At 33.9% G+C, this 15,846-nt stretch overlaps 3 protein-coding genes across 5 annotated transcripts; 2 read left to right on the top strand and 1 right to left on the bottom strand.

Moving 5' to 3' along the window:
- Positions 1-9,848: 9,848 nt before the first annotated feature.
- LOC128182747 (THAP domain-containing protein 10-like) lies at positions 9,849-11,882 on the top strand. 3 transcript variants are annotated; one of them, XR_008243462.1, is made up of 5 exons: positions 9,853-10,648; positions 10,979-11,089; positions 11,220-11,340; positions 11,448-11,523; positions 11,665-11,804. XR_008243462.1 is itself a non-coding variant. In XM_052851488.1 (4 exons), exons 1-4 carry the CDS (start codon positions 10,214-10,216, stop codon positions 11,880-11,882), a joined length of 885 nt encoding a protein of 294 aa, XP_052707448.1. In that variant the 5' UTR covers positions 9,849-10,213. The 3 variants fall into 3 exon arrangements, 2 of the variants coding, with proteins under 2 accessions (XP_052707448.1, XP_052707447.1); XM_052851488.1 differs by lacking the exon at positions 11,448-11,523 and having other exon boundaries at positions 9,849-10,648; positions 11,665-11,882; XM_052851487.1 differs by lacking the exon at positions 11,665-11,804 and having other exon boundaries at positions 9,854-10,648; positions 11,448-11,586.
- Positions 11,745-14,504, top strand: LOC128182745 (uncharacterized). Its single transcript, XM_052851486.1, has 7 exons — positions 11,745-11,878; positions 12,078-12,597; positions 12,728-12,914; positions 13,053-13,313; positions 13,424-13,595; positions 13,700-13,848; positions 13,956-14,504. Exons 2-7 carry the CDS (start codon positions 12,121-12,123, stop codon positions 14,120-14,122), a joined length of 1,413 nt encoding a protein of 470 aa, XP_052707446.1. The 5' UTR covers positions 11,745-11,878; positions 12,078-12,120; the 3' UTR covers positions 14,123-14,504.
- Positions 14,119-15,519, bottom strand: LOC128182748 (uncharacterized). The gene is made up of 3 exons (XM_052851489.1): positions 15,102-15,519; positions 14,549-14,764; positions 14,119-14,275 (listed from the first exon to the last, which is right to left on the bottom strand). Exons 1-3 carry the CDS (start codon positions 15,314-15,316, stop codon positions 14,119-14,121), a joined length of 588 nt encoding a protein of 195 aa, XP_052707449.1. The 5' UTR covers positions 15,317-15,519.
- Positions 15,520-15,846: the final 327 nt, after the last annotated feature.

The following is a 15,846-nucleotide window of genomic DNA, read 5'->3' as shown; positions in this document are numbered from 1 at the left end:
CACTGTTTCACTTTCGGTTTGCCAGAGTAACTGCATAGGATAGTTGATAAAAATCAACTCCAAAAAATCATTGAAAATCTGTTGGTATTTTTCAAAAATCTTTAATTCAAAAACTATTTGGCCGGAAAAACTAACACTTGTGTAGAAGCATTCTCAGGTACTGTAGACTCATGTATATTTAAATCATGGGTAGTGATGGGTAGGGTGGGGTGGGGTTAAATTTTACGTAGGAATATAGAGTAAATCTTTTAAAATCTTCTCTGAAACTGATCAACTAGAAACCTTGTGTGGAGGCATTTTCAAGAAGTGTAGATTCAAGTTTGAACAAATAATAATTCCCAGGGGTATAGTGGGGACACAATGGGTAGTCGAATTTTACATATTAGAATATATTAAAATAAATAGTAGGTCTTGAAAAATCTTCTTCTCTGAAACTGATTAGATAGAAAAGCCGCAACTTTTGTGGAAGCATCCTCGGGTAAGGAAAATTCATGTTTGTTCAAATCATGATACCCAGGATTAGGGTGGGCCACAATGGGGTGTAAAATTTTAACATAGGAATATATATGGAAAACCTTTAAAAAATCTTCTCAGAAACCGATCGTGCAGAAAAGCTGCAGCTTATGTGGAAGAATCCTAAGGTAGTGTAGATTCACGTTTGTACAAATCATGACCCCCAGGGGTAGGGTGGGGCGACAATGGGCAGTAGAATTTTACATAGGAATATATCTAGAAAAATCTTTAAAATCGTCTTCTCAGAAACCAATCGAGCAGAAAATCTGCAATTCGTGTGGAAGCATCCTCAGGTAGAGAGAATTAAAGTTCGTTTAAGTCATGATCCCCAGGGGTTTGGTGGGGCCACAATTTTGAGGTAATAATCTTTAGGAGTAGGGTCGGGCAAGTTAGAATGGGGGGGGGGGGAGGGGGTTAATTTTACAATGGAAAACATTTAAATTATTCACTCAATTAAATCTCAAATGTTATTATATATGGTTTTACTTGTGTGTGCAAGCATTTTGACATATTGCTGATTCTTTAGAATTGTTTAGACTTTGGCCTCTTGACAATTCTTTAGCCTCATAAGGGGTTCAAAGTTTTATGTAAGTTATCCACATATAAACAGTTGTTTATGTCTGATCACTCTTGAGAACTAAAATGCTCAATATGTAACATGAATGTAAAATCATCCTGTTTCAAAGATACCTTTCGAAAGATATCAAAAAAGGGTTTGTTTCTTAAAATATGCTATTTGTAAATTCTTGTACAAATAGCTTAAGGTCAAGATCTAGTAAATGATTCCAGAGTGTCCTTCTGGTACTGGAACAATTATAACGTCATAAATGATTCGAAGAATCTTTTCCCGTACTTAACGGCTTTAAAGGAATTATGTAGAAAATTAAACAAATCTTGACATTCTATGTTAAATCATGCTAAAAGTAATCCCGATACCTAGATTTAATTTGACATCATTATAAAGAGGACGTCCAAAGCTTGTTTAATTCCGTTGTTTTTTTTTTTGGAGACTGTAGCCATTCTAGATATATTTCATTAGTCAAACATGGACAAAACTCCAAAATTTGATCCTCAACTCCTTCGTACTACATTGAAAATGACAGTTTAAAACATGATTTTTCCTTGTGTTTACCAACAATTTTAGCCCCGATACACCCTATCAAACAAAGCTGTTGTTGTGAAGCATCATTGAAAGAATTTTTATCTTAAATTTAATTAACCTGTCGGCACCTTTCATTTACTTTATCTTGACCTTAAACACGATTAAGGTTTCCTGCATTGCATAGATAAAATTGTTGACCGTAATAATATCTCTGAAAAAATCCTAACAATGCCCACTTGTTACATTATTACGGATACAAGTATTTAAAGAAGGTTCCTACTCAAGTAAACCGGTAGCCGGAATTCGTCGTTTTTGGTTTGAAATATTACATCGCGTAAACACCTGGTAGAAATGTCGGAAGAAATTAAAAACCAAGGAAATACTCGCCAGGAGTAAGCCAGTAGTAAGTAATCAAAAGTAATGAGTAGTGACTACGAAAACATATCAGCAACCGAGTGATTTCGATACTTCGCTTATTTCCCACTTGTTGAGCTCACCTTAGAATGTAGACCACTCTTACACGGTAAGTTTATTCACTGGTACATTGTTAACATCGTTGTTTCATCTTCAATGCTTGTTCAGATAGTTAATTCATCACACATTATCAATAATGTTATATATATATATATATATATATATATATATATATATATATATATATATATATATATATATATATATATATATATAGTTAAATAAAAAAAATATCAGTGTCCGGTGTTATATAAAGACAATTTTAAAAATGAAAGACAACAAAGAGTAAAACGTTAGTGCTTCCATTCAATGTTCAGACGTTTTAACACACACACACACACACACACACACACACACACACACACACACACATCTATATATATATATATATATATATATATATATATATATATATATATATATTATTTATATTGTGTGATTCTATGTTTGCTTTATCTAACGAGTTGAAATGGTGTATATTTTCGCGAGGCTTGCCGAGCGAATATTACTATTTCAACGAGTTGGATAAAGCAAATATAAATTCACACAATTATAGATGTTCTATTTATCTTATACAATTTGATTTATATTATGAAGCTTTTGAGACAGTCCATCAAATGACCCAAATTGATTTTTTTTCAAAGATTAAAAACGATCGATGATGCAACGTTGTGTTATGCGGTTATTGTGACCTTGCGCATTACAATTTAGTACGTCATTTCTGAGATAAATCTGTTTTTATGTAAAGTTTCACTAAAATAAACCTTCTTAGCTCTAAATATTTTTTTCTTAGAGCTTTTGATTAAATGGAAATACTGATCAGAAGACTTGAATAATCAAGTTTGTTGACGTACACAAAGTTGGAAATGCTCGTTAGTTTGAATTGACCGGAACAAGGAACAGTTGTTGATGTTTTATAACGCAAACACTAGTCTAATGATTCGAAATTGAAAATAGTGAATAAGGATGCTTACTAGTGGTGGAATCAAAGTTAAATGAAACATTATTTCGGTACATGTAAGTTCTTTTTTATAAACACAACCAGTACGCTCTGTTTTCATGGCGTCGTCAGGATGGACTCCTTGATAGTTAACGTAATATTTGCAGTTTTATAAACTACACAAAGCAAATTGAAAGTTTGAAGGGGGATTATCAACTTATCAAAAGTGGGGGGAGGGGCTAAGTCCCTCCAATAGCCCGGGTTCCTACGCCTATGCTACGCAGTTACATGTATGTGCATTCCTTCATATTTGTAATTTAAGTCTTAGACAAAATCCATTTTATATCAATTTTCGTTGTATATATAGTTATGTGAAGAGTACTAGCAAATCTTCGAAAATAATTCACTGAAGCGTTGAAGCGAGGGGCTGTGTCAAAAATAGTTCGGACCGGAAGTATTTTATAAAGCATCGTCCGTTTGATATAGCAAAGGTTTATCACACGGGTAATATACACCACACGTATGATATATATATATATATATATATATATATATATATATATATATATATATATATATATATATATATATATATATATATATATATATATATATATATATATATAAATAATAAATATCCAGAATAAAATCACAAATTGATCCTATTTATTGCAAACATTTTCGCCATTCCTGGCTCTTCAAGCAGTTATGTACAAAATTTTGTACTTCCTCCACCGCTGTAAGAATTTTTATAAGAAGAAAAGAGAGAGGTTTGGTGAAACATTTACTGGAGCCTGCTCTATAACTCTGATTCTAAAAACAATATTCTTAAAAGTAACGTCACTTACCGAGAATACAATGTATAAACATTAAAAACCAAAGTGAAATTGCTAAATATAGAACACATGTTAATATTTCAAACTTTGAACGTATTCTTAGAATCAAAGTACTGAAGAACTGACGGGAGTTGTTTTGTCGATGTTTATTTATTTTAAAATCAATGATATGTTATTTTGCATGACAAGTACATGTAGTTTCTAATTTGTATTTGAATTACGCACATTTTTATAATATGAATTTTTGGACTTTTTCGACAAGAATGTCGAGAAACCCCATATGAATCATATTTAAAGATAAAATTAATTCAGTCAAACAATGTATCAGTAATAGAAATATTTCTCGAAAATTGTATGGATCCAAGCAATATTAAACTCTAGTCTCGTTCAACCAAATGCTCGGCTGACACCGTAAATCTCCGACAAGCAAGAGAGACTCTCTGCTTGTCGGAGATTTACGGAGACAGCCGAGCGTCGAGTTGAACGAGACTATATTAAACTCTGGCGTAGGAATATATACGACTACAAAAATATCTAAATTGTTCGTACCATTTAAAATCTGACTATTTGTAAGGTATTTATAAATAAGTTTCCTTGAAAAACAATGCTTTAGCATACATTACATCGAATTTATCAATTATTTTCAAGAACTAAGTCTTGTCAGTAGCGTTGATTTGTGCTGAGGTCCAAACACTGTTTCACTTTCGGTTTGTCCGAGTAACTGCATAGGAGAGTTGATTAAAATCAACTCCCAAAAATGAAATGACCCCTAAAAAATTACGAAGTTGAATGTTGAAGTAATTAAAATCACTGCAACCCCTTCATTTAAACAAGTTTATCTGAAAAGAGACGTTTTTGATGGTCAAGCTTTGCTCACTGGTTTAAAATGCGAAAGTATTTGGCCTTTTTTATTAATTTTATAGAAAAAAAAATAAATGTTATCAAAACGTAAGTCCAAAACGCTTATCTTGATATTTACCTTTTTTCACATAAGGTTTGACACTATAGAAGTTGTACTACAAACACATCTTAAAATGCACACATTAATGATTATGATCGTCTTTGTGTCATGCTCTTTTTAATGGCAACTTTCTTGTTCTTTTTGGTTACGAACACATGTTCTTATTGAAAGCAAAGCTAATAAGAAAACTGTACAAGAGTATTAAGCATTCTTTAATATGATAAACTATCTAGTGTCATGCTTTAAATGCTTATTGAAATACTTTCTTATATTTTCAATATGATTATTCACACAAAAGTCTTCCAGAAAGTAAGAAGCTTTTTGATGTTGAAGTTAGATTCATAAGTCCTAAATGTAAAAACTTTTGTTATGTAATGGATTTTATAAAAAAAGGTACTATTATCAAAACTTAAAATACAAAAGTACATCGTAATATTTACCTTCTTTCACATAAGGTTTAACACTGCAGAAGTTGCAATCATATCTCGAAATGCCCTCTTAAAATAGACTAATTTTGATAAGTGCCTAACTCGTTCTGATAAAACGTTTCTTTCTTTTATGTGACGTGATTGGTGGCGCAAAAAATGAACCAACTGGACCAGAGTATGTCTTGATCCCCACAATATAAAAGACAGCGGTTGAGCCAATACCAGGCTCTAAATCTTTTTTTTAAAGAATCATTGCCATAGTAAATTTTGCCTATTTATGCGTTAGCTTGTATAATTTGTTTGAAATGTGCATATGCATTCATGCTTGTACTTTTATGTTTCTTTTGATGCCCTATAAATGAATTTTCTATTTACAAAATTCTGCTTCAGATGACCATGAAATAATAAGCGAGTGATACTTTTTTTCTGCAAAATGGTTTAATCATAAGCGAATTTAATACTAAGTGACTGCATGCGTTTGTACGTTCGTTTCAAATTTATTGGTATATAGTAACTAATAACTATTTAAATGCTCCAAAATGTACTATTTGTTAAAGGGAACATTCAAAACCTTAGAAAAAAATATCCTTGGACTACATTGGAGTTACGCCATTAACAAGCAGTTTTAAATTTTGAATAAAAAGAATGCCAAATTTTATACGACCATACATTGCAAAATATCGAAATATCTAAGATATTATCCCATTTTTGTATTGGGAAAATAACCACGTACACAAGCGCTTTAAAGAATCTAAATCCCCCCTCCCCAAGTATACTCAGGCAAATCAAAGCTGATGATATGAAGATGCATAAGACTTTGTTATTACCCAATTAACCCAATTAACCCGAACTAAATTTCATTAAAATCAGATAATAATATTATGTATCCGAAAAGATACTTTTCACAACCTCATTATATTGGACGCCACTGAAACCAAGAAATCGATATTGACCCCTGAATGCAAATTGTCATAAAGAACACACACACACACACACACTCTCTCTCTCTCTCTCTCTCTCTCTCTCTCTCTCTCTCTCTCTCTCTCTCTCTCTCTCTCTCTCTAATTTCAAAGGACCTTTAAACCCGATATAAACTCAAGCAAATTTTATTTGTACTTCAGTATAATGTTGCAATGGTACATAAGTTCTCAGAGCAACTTTACTTTTTTATTGCAAGGAATTGAAATTAGGTCTCTTTCATTTACTAATATTTCTTATGCCCTCTGATGGCCGGTATTAAAATCAAAATAAATAATCATTTGAGAGCTTGTAAAAGTAAAAAAAAGTAGGACAAATTCAGTGACATTTACATGTTTTATGTCAGTTTCACCTTGCGACAAAAGTATTCCCCCAACCTATCTTGCCTTGGACAGATTTCTGTCCTAGGGAGGCTGAAATGATCAATGCTACCCCCAATCTTAGTTAACATTTGTCTAATATTTGCTGCTTATATATATTTACCGCTTCAATAATTGGCCAGTGGTCTTTTTAGAGATATACAATTAGAATATATTATTGTATTCACCATTATGATTTTCACCGGTAGCTCTTTGACTTTTGTCTTCTTGTCTACTTGTGACCAGAGGTTATTGCTAGCGCTCTCGAGCGCTAGCAACTACGTTAGTCTTTTTCACTAGAATATGCATGCTCGACTCCATAGTGGGGGATTCTGGGAATACTGTACTACTGTAGATAAACTGTACCATTTGAATATCGTTTTATCATTTTCACATGAAGTTTTGTATTTTATTGTACAAGTCAAAAAGTAACAGCTAGTAGCTTATGTCTTATAATGCAAAGTTATTTTCAATATTATAATAACTAGCTAGCTTTATCTTAAATTTCTTCAAGCTCGGAAAACAACTTCGGATATGTTTTCCGAGCTAGACGGAAAGGCCCGAGAAGATACGATTGCTACAAAACAGTACCAATGTATTTAAAAATATTCACTTCGAAATTGAAATTACAGTAGATACATAATGATTAAGGCACAGTCAATGAGCTACACTGTGTATGCCATGCCTTTAGATTTACAGTTCTAAATTGAGACCTCTCTCCAGTACAATTCCAATACACCACTATGCCTTCCTATCTAATTAATCGATTAAGAAATATAAACCAATGTTTTAGAAATCTGCTCTGTGTTTTATGATGGCTACAGCGCTAGCTCACCAATCTTTTTAAAAGATAAGCTTGTGTGGATAACCGACTGGTTCTCAGAGGAGGTAAACATGTGTGATTGTGTTCCTTTGTGGAGAGGTTAATCGTATGGTTCCGAGTGTCTGCCTGTTAGATATTTATTGCCGTCATCGTTATACGTTGTATGCAAATATTTTCTAGGTATCGTTATTATAAAAATGAATATTGTTAATGATATTAACTAATATTCAAGCATTCCACTCGAAATGATTCATCCAGTGTACAATTTGTTTAAAGTGTACAATTCATTTATCAATAAAAGACTGTATGGCGTATTAAGCATGCTGCCCCGAAAAGTTCTTAAGAGAGCTTTAAAATAAAGATAATAGTAATTAAATCATTTAAAAAAAAAGTATTATCGAAAATGCCGAAGCCAAAATATATTACGCCATAGAAGAACAACTATTTAAAATGGTAACTGACATTTTTAGTTTAAAGTTTCATTAAAAAAATATAGGTTTGTTTTAATACTAAACTAAACTCGTTAAGTACAAACAAGGATAAACAGGTAGCGAAATCTCGAATATAGCGAAGTTTTGTGGAGTTCCTCCGCAATATTCTTTTAAAATCTTAGTAAACATTTCTTTTACTTTTATAACGAATTTGGTTATAACGATGTTACGGATATATCGAGCTGATTTTGACTCCCGTAGATGTGCCAAAAAAAACCAATTTCCACCTTTTGTAATGAATTGTTTTATAGTTTTAAAACGTAGAGCTGCCAATAGACTTCATTGTTTCAATGAATTTAATTTAACATAAACCCTTACATTTACCATCCAATCGTTGGCTCATGCCTTAGTAAAAATAAATGGTAGTCATCTTGAAAAAAAAACCATGCATATAGCGAATTTGCTAAACTTATTACGAATTCGTCATACAAATATAACGAAATAAATCTTTTCAAACTATATATATTTATATACATTTATAAAGTTTGGTGGTATTCAAATAAAAGTGATCCATTAAGATACAAAGTTGAATGTTAATCGAAATCACTGCAATTTCTACATTTTAACAATTGTACTTTAAATTTGAAAATAAAAATCACAATTCTTTTTTTCAATTTTACCATAAGCATTGTTTAATATGATAAACTATCTAGCGTCATGCTTTCAATGCTTATTGAAACACTTATAAAAATACTTTTATTTTCAATATGATTATTCACACAAAAGTCTTCCAGAAAGGAAGAAGCTTTTTGATGTTCAAGTTAGATGCATAGGTCCTAAATGTAAAAAACCTAAGCTATGTAATGGATTTTATTAAAATAAAAAGGTACTATTATCAAAACTTAAAATACATAAAGCACATCGATATTTACCTTCTTTCACATAAGGTTTAACACTGCAGAAGTTGCAATCATATCTCGAAATGCCCTCTTAAAATAGACTAATTTTGATAAGTGCCTAACTCGTTCTGATAACATGTTTCTTTCTTTTACGTAACGTGATCGGTGGCGCAAAAAATGAACCAACTGGACCAGAGTATGTCTTTTGTCATAATTAAATTAAGCGGAGATTCTACAAGAATAAAATACAGTCCGTACCTAACACTTATCGTCTTTTAAAGAATCATCGCTAAAGTGCAATCAGATTAACTCAGATTCTTTGGGAGCGTTTTGTTAAACCATTGCACTATCTAAGTGTTATCTTGTCTAATGTGTTTGTAATATTGTGCCAATGCATTAGTGGTTATATCTCTTCATTCTGAATAATAGCATCCAATATGATGTTTCTGTACTCATATATACGTGAAAATGTAATGATTTAAACTGAATTTGCTTATTAAAAGGGATTTAAACAAATATTTTTATAACTGCCCTTACCAAAATATTGACCTTCTGGCAACACATTATGGCATTATTGCAGCAATACTGCAGCAACGTTCTGGCAATACATTGCGGCAATGTTGCTGCAGTAGCGTTTTTCGTATGCAAATGAGATTGCGGCAATATTGCCAAAAAGATGTTGCCGCAAAAGTTTTGCTGCAACATATTGTTGCGACAACACCTTTCTGGCAATACATTGCGGCAATGTTGCTGCAGTAGCGTTTTTCGGATGCAAATGAGATTGCGGCAATATTGCCAGAAAGATGTTGCCGCAAAAGTTTTGCTGCAACACATTGTTGCAACAACACCTTTCTGGCAATACTTGAGATTGCAGCAATATTGCCAGAAAAGAGTACGGCAAAAATTTTGCTGCAACACCTTTCCGGCAATACATTTGCATAAGAAAAATGACATTGCAGAAATATTGGTTCAGTGCATTTTCTGTGCTCTGGCATCAATGATACAATATATGCAATATTTATAAATAAAAAATGTATACAGTAAAGCAGTCATGTACATTATATTAATCTACAACCAAAATTTTAAAAAAATCTTTAAAGGGTATATGCAATGTCAAACGATTTTTACTACAATAGAAAGATCTAATTAAACTGAGCATGTTCCGAAAATTTCATCGAAATCGGCCGAGTAATAACGGAGATATTCCGATAAAACCCGAATTCTTACCTGAACGGTTTACTGAAACGCGCGCTTTTTTGTATACACAGGCTGTGACGTCACAACGAGGACAGCCATGTTTTGAATAACGGTAAACAGTGAGAGAAAGCGCTGTGATTTTATCGTCTTTACGTGTATTGTGGTGCTTTTTTGTGTAAATATGTGGACACTAAGGATATACGACAGTTTGTAGATATAGTACGTAGCTTTAGATTATTAGTTTAGACAGTGTTTATGAACATTTTGCCATCATGGATGGAGTAAATTCTGGCGGCAAAGGACGAAGGATGTGTGTTGCTGGAGGCTGTAGCAGAAGAAAATCCGATGGTGTGAGCTTACATCAGTTTCCATTCGATCGTCCTGCTATTCTTCGACAGTGGACGGCCTTTGTGCACAACTCCCGGAAAAATTGGAACGGTCCTACGAAAGCATCTGTGCTTTGTTCTGCCCATTTCACGGAGGATTCTTACCCAGCCAAGTATCGCCTAATGGAGTCGGTTGGAGTTCCCGTCCAGCGGAAAGAGTTGGAAAGAGACGCTGTTCCAACTATACAGACTAAACGTCCCCATGGAGATGAAACACCTGTATTGGGAAAACGTAGGGCTGAAGACGACATATCCCCTGCAATCCTGACCAGCACACCCAAGAAGCCAAGGAGAGCTTTTCTCAAGAGGGAATCTCAGCGGGTATATTTACTAATTTAGTTTTATTTTCTTTTTTTATATAGTGACCACAACTTATAATATTGATTATAATATATCTTTTACGTTATTTCTTCATTATATTAATTTATGAAATAATATTTTACACGTGAATTCAGACTTTATAGATAGCTCAATATTGTCTTTCATAGTCAGTAAAATAACGATTTCCTCATTCAGTCATTGTGAATTCAGTCATTACATAGGTTTTTTTTTCATTTTTATGACTGGTTATCTTCATTCTTAAAATTGATTTTAAGATAATTTCTTAATTATATACAACTTGATTTTTGAACACTTTTTATGTGACTTCAGATTTTGCTGGACTTCGAGATGCAGAAGGAGAGTGCTCTTGCAGAGTCTAATGAGGATCCTTTGCAGACTGATGGAAGTGCAGAAAACTTTTTGTCTCAGATTATAGACCAGGTATATATTTTGTTTTAGAAATAATAAAACATAATTTTTATTGTCTAATAATGAAAATATGAAATTAAAATACCTTTATTAAACCAAGAGACAAAGAAATGATCACTAATTTTTCTTCGTTTGATTTTAGGTTGCAGATACCCCAACTCCCCCCAAGAAGGAGACCAGATCTGTCGGGTCTCAACTTTCTATGCCAAAACCCCAGAGAAGATCACTTTTCACTCAGACAAAGTGGAAGACTTGTGATAAAGGTATGTTAATTTCTAGATTTTAAAGTAGAATTTTATTACATGATATTTTGACATGTGTCATCTTATTTTATCTGATAAATTGTTTTTCCTTTGTTTAAAATTTCCAGATCTTATTTAATAATGAAAAACAATTTCTCTGAAGTTTGATACCCAGTGGAATAGATGGAAACCACTATTGACTTAGTATTTTCAAAATGATTTCTTTCTCTCTCCCTCTCTTTCTTTCTCTCTTTCTCCTAAAACATGTTGTGTGTATTCAGTTATATAAATTTTATGTTCATGGGTAAGCAAAAAAAAAATCTGAATTTTCTCTGACTTTTCTAGGGGTACAAGCTGTTGAAAAGGTGACAACGAGAGAAATAGGAATAAGTTGTAATCTACTACCAGCCCCTCCTTTAGGAGCACAACCCATAAATGTTCCAACACTCGACGAGTCGTTTGCCACTGAGGAAACTGACAGCATCCAGGATGAGGTAGAAGATCCTGATGAATCCTTCCAGTCCATCGAGTCTGATGACACTGACGGAAGTGATCTAGGGTAATCTTTCTCTCTTTTTTTTGATTTTATGAATGCTTATTTTTAAAAAATTTCTAATAAAGGAATGGTAACATTGAAATATCATGTAAAAAAAAATTAATCTCAGGCTAGAAAAAGAGATTGTGTGGTACATATTTGGTTTTTTTTATTCCATGCAAATTGTTTGTACTGTGTAATAAGAATGACTTTTTTTTCATAGGAATGATCGTGAAAGAAAGTTTCTTGTTTATGAAGGTCAGCTCATGGACCTATTTGGAAATTGTCCATCATGTGCACAACCAACATATGGGGAAATTCAGCAGATAAAGGGATCATTCATCACTATCACCCAGGATTGTGGATTTTGCGCATTCCAGAGAACTTGGAGCAGTCAACCCTTCATTGGTAGCATTCCTGCTGGAAATTTTGAACTGTCGTGTGCATTGCTGTTCTCGGGATCTTTACCAAGCAAAGCAACCCGGATGTTCCAATTTCTGAACATGGCGTCCATTTCCTACAGAACATTCATGTATCACCAACAGTGTTATCTACATCCAGTAGTGATTGAGGTGTGGAGAGACCAGCAAGCATCGTACATGCAAGAAGCACAGAATTCAGGTCGACATGTTCATCTTGGTGGTGATGGAAGGGCAGACACACCTGGCCATTGTGCAAAATTCGGAAGTTACACCCTAATGGACCTTGAAAAGAACATGGTGGTGGATCTGCAGCTCATACAGGTAAAAAGCAATGAAAGAATAGCTTTATAAGATATGGAACCTACTCTTAAATAAGTGCTTACTCTGCAATTTTAGAGTTGAAACTAAAATATTTGTTCGGAGTATTCAAACAATTGTATCTTTTTATTAGAGTAATGAGGTTCATGGAAGTTGCAACATGGAGAAGGAAGGACTGATTAGAGGAATCAATTACTTTGAGCAGAATGGAGTTCCAATTGGCCAAATCGTCACTGACAGACATCTCCAGGTTGCCAAGTGGCTGCGGGAAAACTTGCCCGAGACAACTCACAATATTGATGTCTGGCACGTTGCCAAAGGTAACCAAAAAAAAAAAAAAAAATACCATTCATCCTAAAATTAATTTTTTACATCTATTAATTGAAGAGTATTACTCATCTATTGATTGTCATAGAAAATATACAGGTTTTATAATTTTTTCTATGAATATTTGTCAGGTTTGAAAAAGAAGCTCCTGGCTCTCAGTAAAGAAAAGGAGTGCGAGGACCTGAGGGACTGGATCAAGAGTTTAGTCAACCATTTGTACTGGGTGCCTTCCTCCACACAAGAAGATGAAGATGATGAGTTGAAATGGGAAAAGTGGACAAGCATAACAAACCACATCCAGAACATACATGATGGTCATGGGGAACAGTTTCAGCAGTGTGAACATGGGGATCTAGACCCAACTACTAGGCGAAAAAGATGGCTTAGACCAGGTTAGATCAACTCATTTGTTTGTATTTACTTTTAATCTTACTATTCACTTGTCACGAAAAAATTTCACTCTGAATTAAGCTAAACAAAGCTAATCAATATTTTATTTCAGGAACAAAGGTGATGGAAAAGTTGGAACTTATAGTGAACAGCCGACAAATGAAGAGAGATATCCCAATGCTTTCACCATCATTTCAAACATCAAGTTTAGAAGCGTACCACTCCATCATAAACCAGTTCGCCCCAAAGATGTACAAGTTTTCATACTTTGGAATGCAGAGTCGGTATGTAAATTTTTTGCACTTTTATAAACATTTGTTAATATTTCCTTTTTTCAAGAAAATTAGTTGATTTATATTCATGTAAACTGGCTTTATGTTTATTGTAGCCTAACACTAGCAGCTCTTCATTATAATGAAAACTCGGAAAAGGCCCAGGCAGCCACCAGAGAAGGGAATCTGCAATACAGCATTGTGTTTCCCAAGCAAAAGAAGGGGGAATTCACCGTAAAGAAAGTCAAGACTCGGAGTACTTATGGTAAATTTAATTAATATAACTTATCATGATATCACAGATATGCACATACATGTTACAATGGTAATTTATTCAGTCAGAGTAAATCAACTTATCATTTCAAAATTCAGATTATGTTGCTGTCCTCATGGACGCTGCAAAAAGCCGGGCCAGGGACACCAAGATGCCACACTGTGATGACGTTGGAGAGGCTCCACCACCACTTTGTGAACAGTTCTTACATCCAGAGAAAGAAGATGCAGTAGATCAGATGCTCACACGTTACAGAAGGAATTAAGCCATGTTGAATCCCTGGTATACACCGTCTTCTGCCGGATATGTGTTGCGGATCTTTTGGACAGCACAGGCAGGAAGTGGTACGCGAACATGCTTCCCCAACCATCCCCAACACCATCTGGCAAGCTGTCTGTACCCGATGTACCGCATGCGCCTGAAAATGTTTTTTATGTTTAAATATTCATCAATGCTTTTCTGATATCATTGTTACTTATTGCAGAGTAGTTTGTTTTTTTTCAAATGATTTTTGATTTTCTCTTACTGAGAAATAAAGATGAAATACTGTTATATATATTAATGAATAGTTATAATCGTGGAAGATATAACATGTTACTATTGCTACATTCATAAATGTATCTAATTAAATTGTTTTCATAAAGCTACTGAGTTTTATGTTATACATTTTCTACCAAATAAGTATACATACTGGTTGGATTCTGGCAAGTTGTCATAATGCTGTCTGTAGTTGTAGTACGCCGTACGCAGACTGGAAGGGTGCAGACACACAGGTTCAAAGCCATTGTGCTCTATGATGCATGGCTTTCCAGGATCCTCCTCCAAAACTGTCATGACTTGAGGGATCTCATGACAGCACACTGACTCCTCAATGGTTGACATTGGAGGGCAGTAACCACATGAGCACCTATAATAGTTGTATCCACATTAATGAGAATAACATGTACATTTAATTACAATTAAAGATGTTTGCCAATTGAGGGCTCAACATAATCTGGATGAGTTACCCTATCTTATTATCAAGATAATTACCGCTTCCGATTGTAAAGGCTAAATTGTTGGTAATTAATGACGAAGTTAGCAAGAAGCCATTTTGAAAATATTTGTATAAATGCAATTGGATATGTACATACCAACGTTATGAAGAAAGAAACTGATAAATATTTAATTAAAAAATATTGTATATGATTAAAAGAATGATTTATTGGCAAAATATATGCGCAACGGGGTTTTTAAACACATACCAATCGGTGTTTCCCAGTCGGTCTTCGTCGGTTGACTCTGGGGAAGATTGCTGGTTAATTTCTTCATCCGAGCTGGCCTCAGGTTCAAACAGATAAGGCTGTGTGCCTAGGGGTACATTGTCTTCCATTTCTTCGAAACTGGACGACCCGGCTTCCATCATAAGGTCTAAACTCTCGCTGCTTTCGTCGCTGTGTTGACTTGTATTCGCCGCCATCGTCCTCGTTGTGACGTCACACAAGCAGAGCCACTATATCGAGTGTTTCGTATTTGGCTTAATTGGATTTCCGGTTCAGGTATAAATAGACGAATTTGAAGCGCTGTAACTCCGTTAATATCGAACGGATTTCGATGCGGTTTTTTTCTATCGTCTTATCTCTTTGAGTGTAACAAAATATAAAAAAACGAGTTTGCATTGCATATACCCTTTAATTGTCATTACAGTTTTATTTTTTTAAAGATGTAAAAAGGTTACAACAAGACTAACATTTTTCATTACATTAAATTTGGACTTTTCAAAAATATAAAAAAAAAATCAGTTTGTGATTACACAATATTAAAGAAGTGTGGTGCTGTGTACAGGGTGTGGTGTGGGTCCAATTGCACCACAAAGCCGCGGGGACAAAAAGCACGTCCGAGACTTTCAAATCTTTATTCAGAACCGACAGATAACAGTACGCCGAACCCGATATTCGAGCCCGACACATAATACAGTACATGCACTACAGAAGTAAAAAAAATTATTTT

This window comes from Crassostrea angulata, chromosome 5 (genome assembly GCF_025612915.1).
Source record: "Crassostrea angulata isolate pt1a10 chromosome 5, ASM2561291v2, whole genome shotgun sequence".
Lineage (NCBI taxonomy): Eukaryota > Metazoa > Mollusca > Bivalvia > Ostreida > Ostreidae > Magallana > Magallana angulata.
This window is presented reverse-complemented; position numbering and strand designations above follow the sequence as displayed.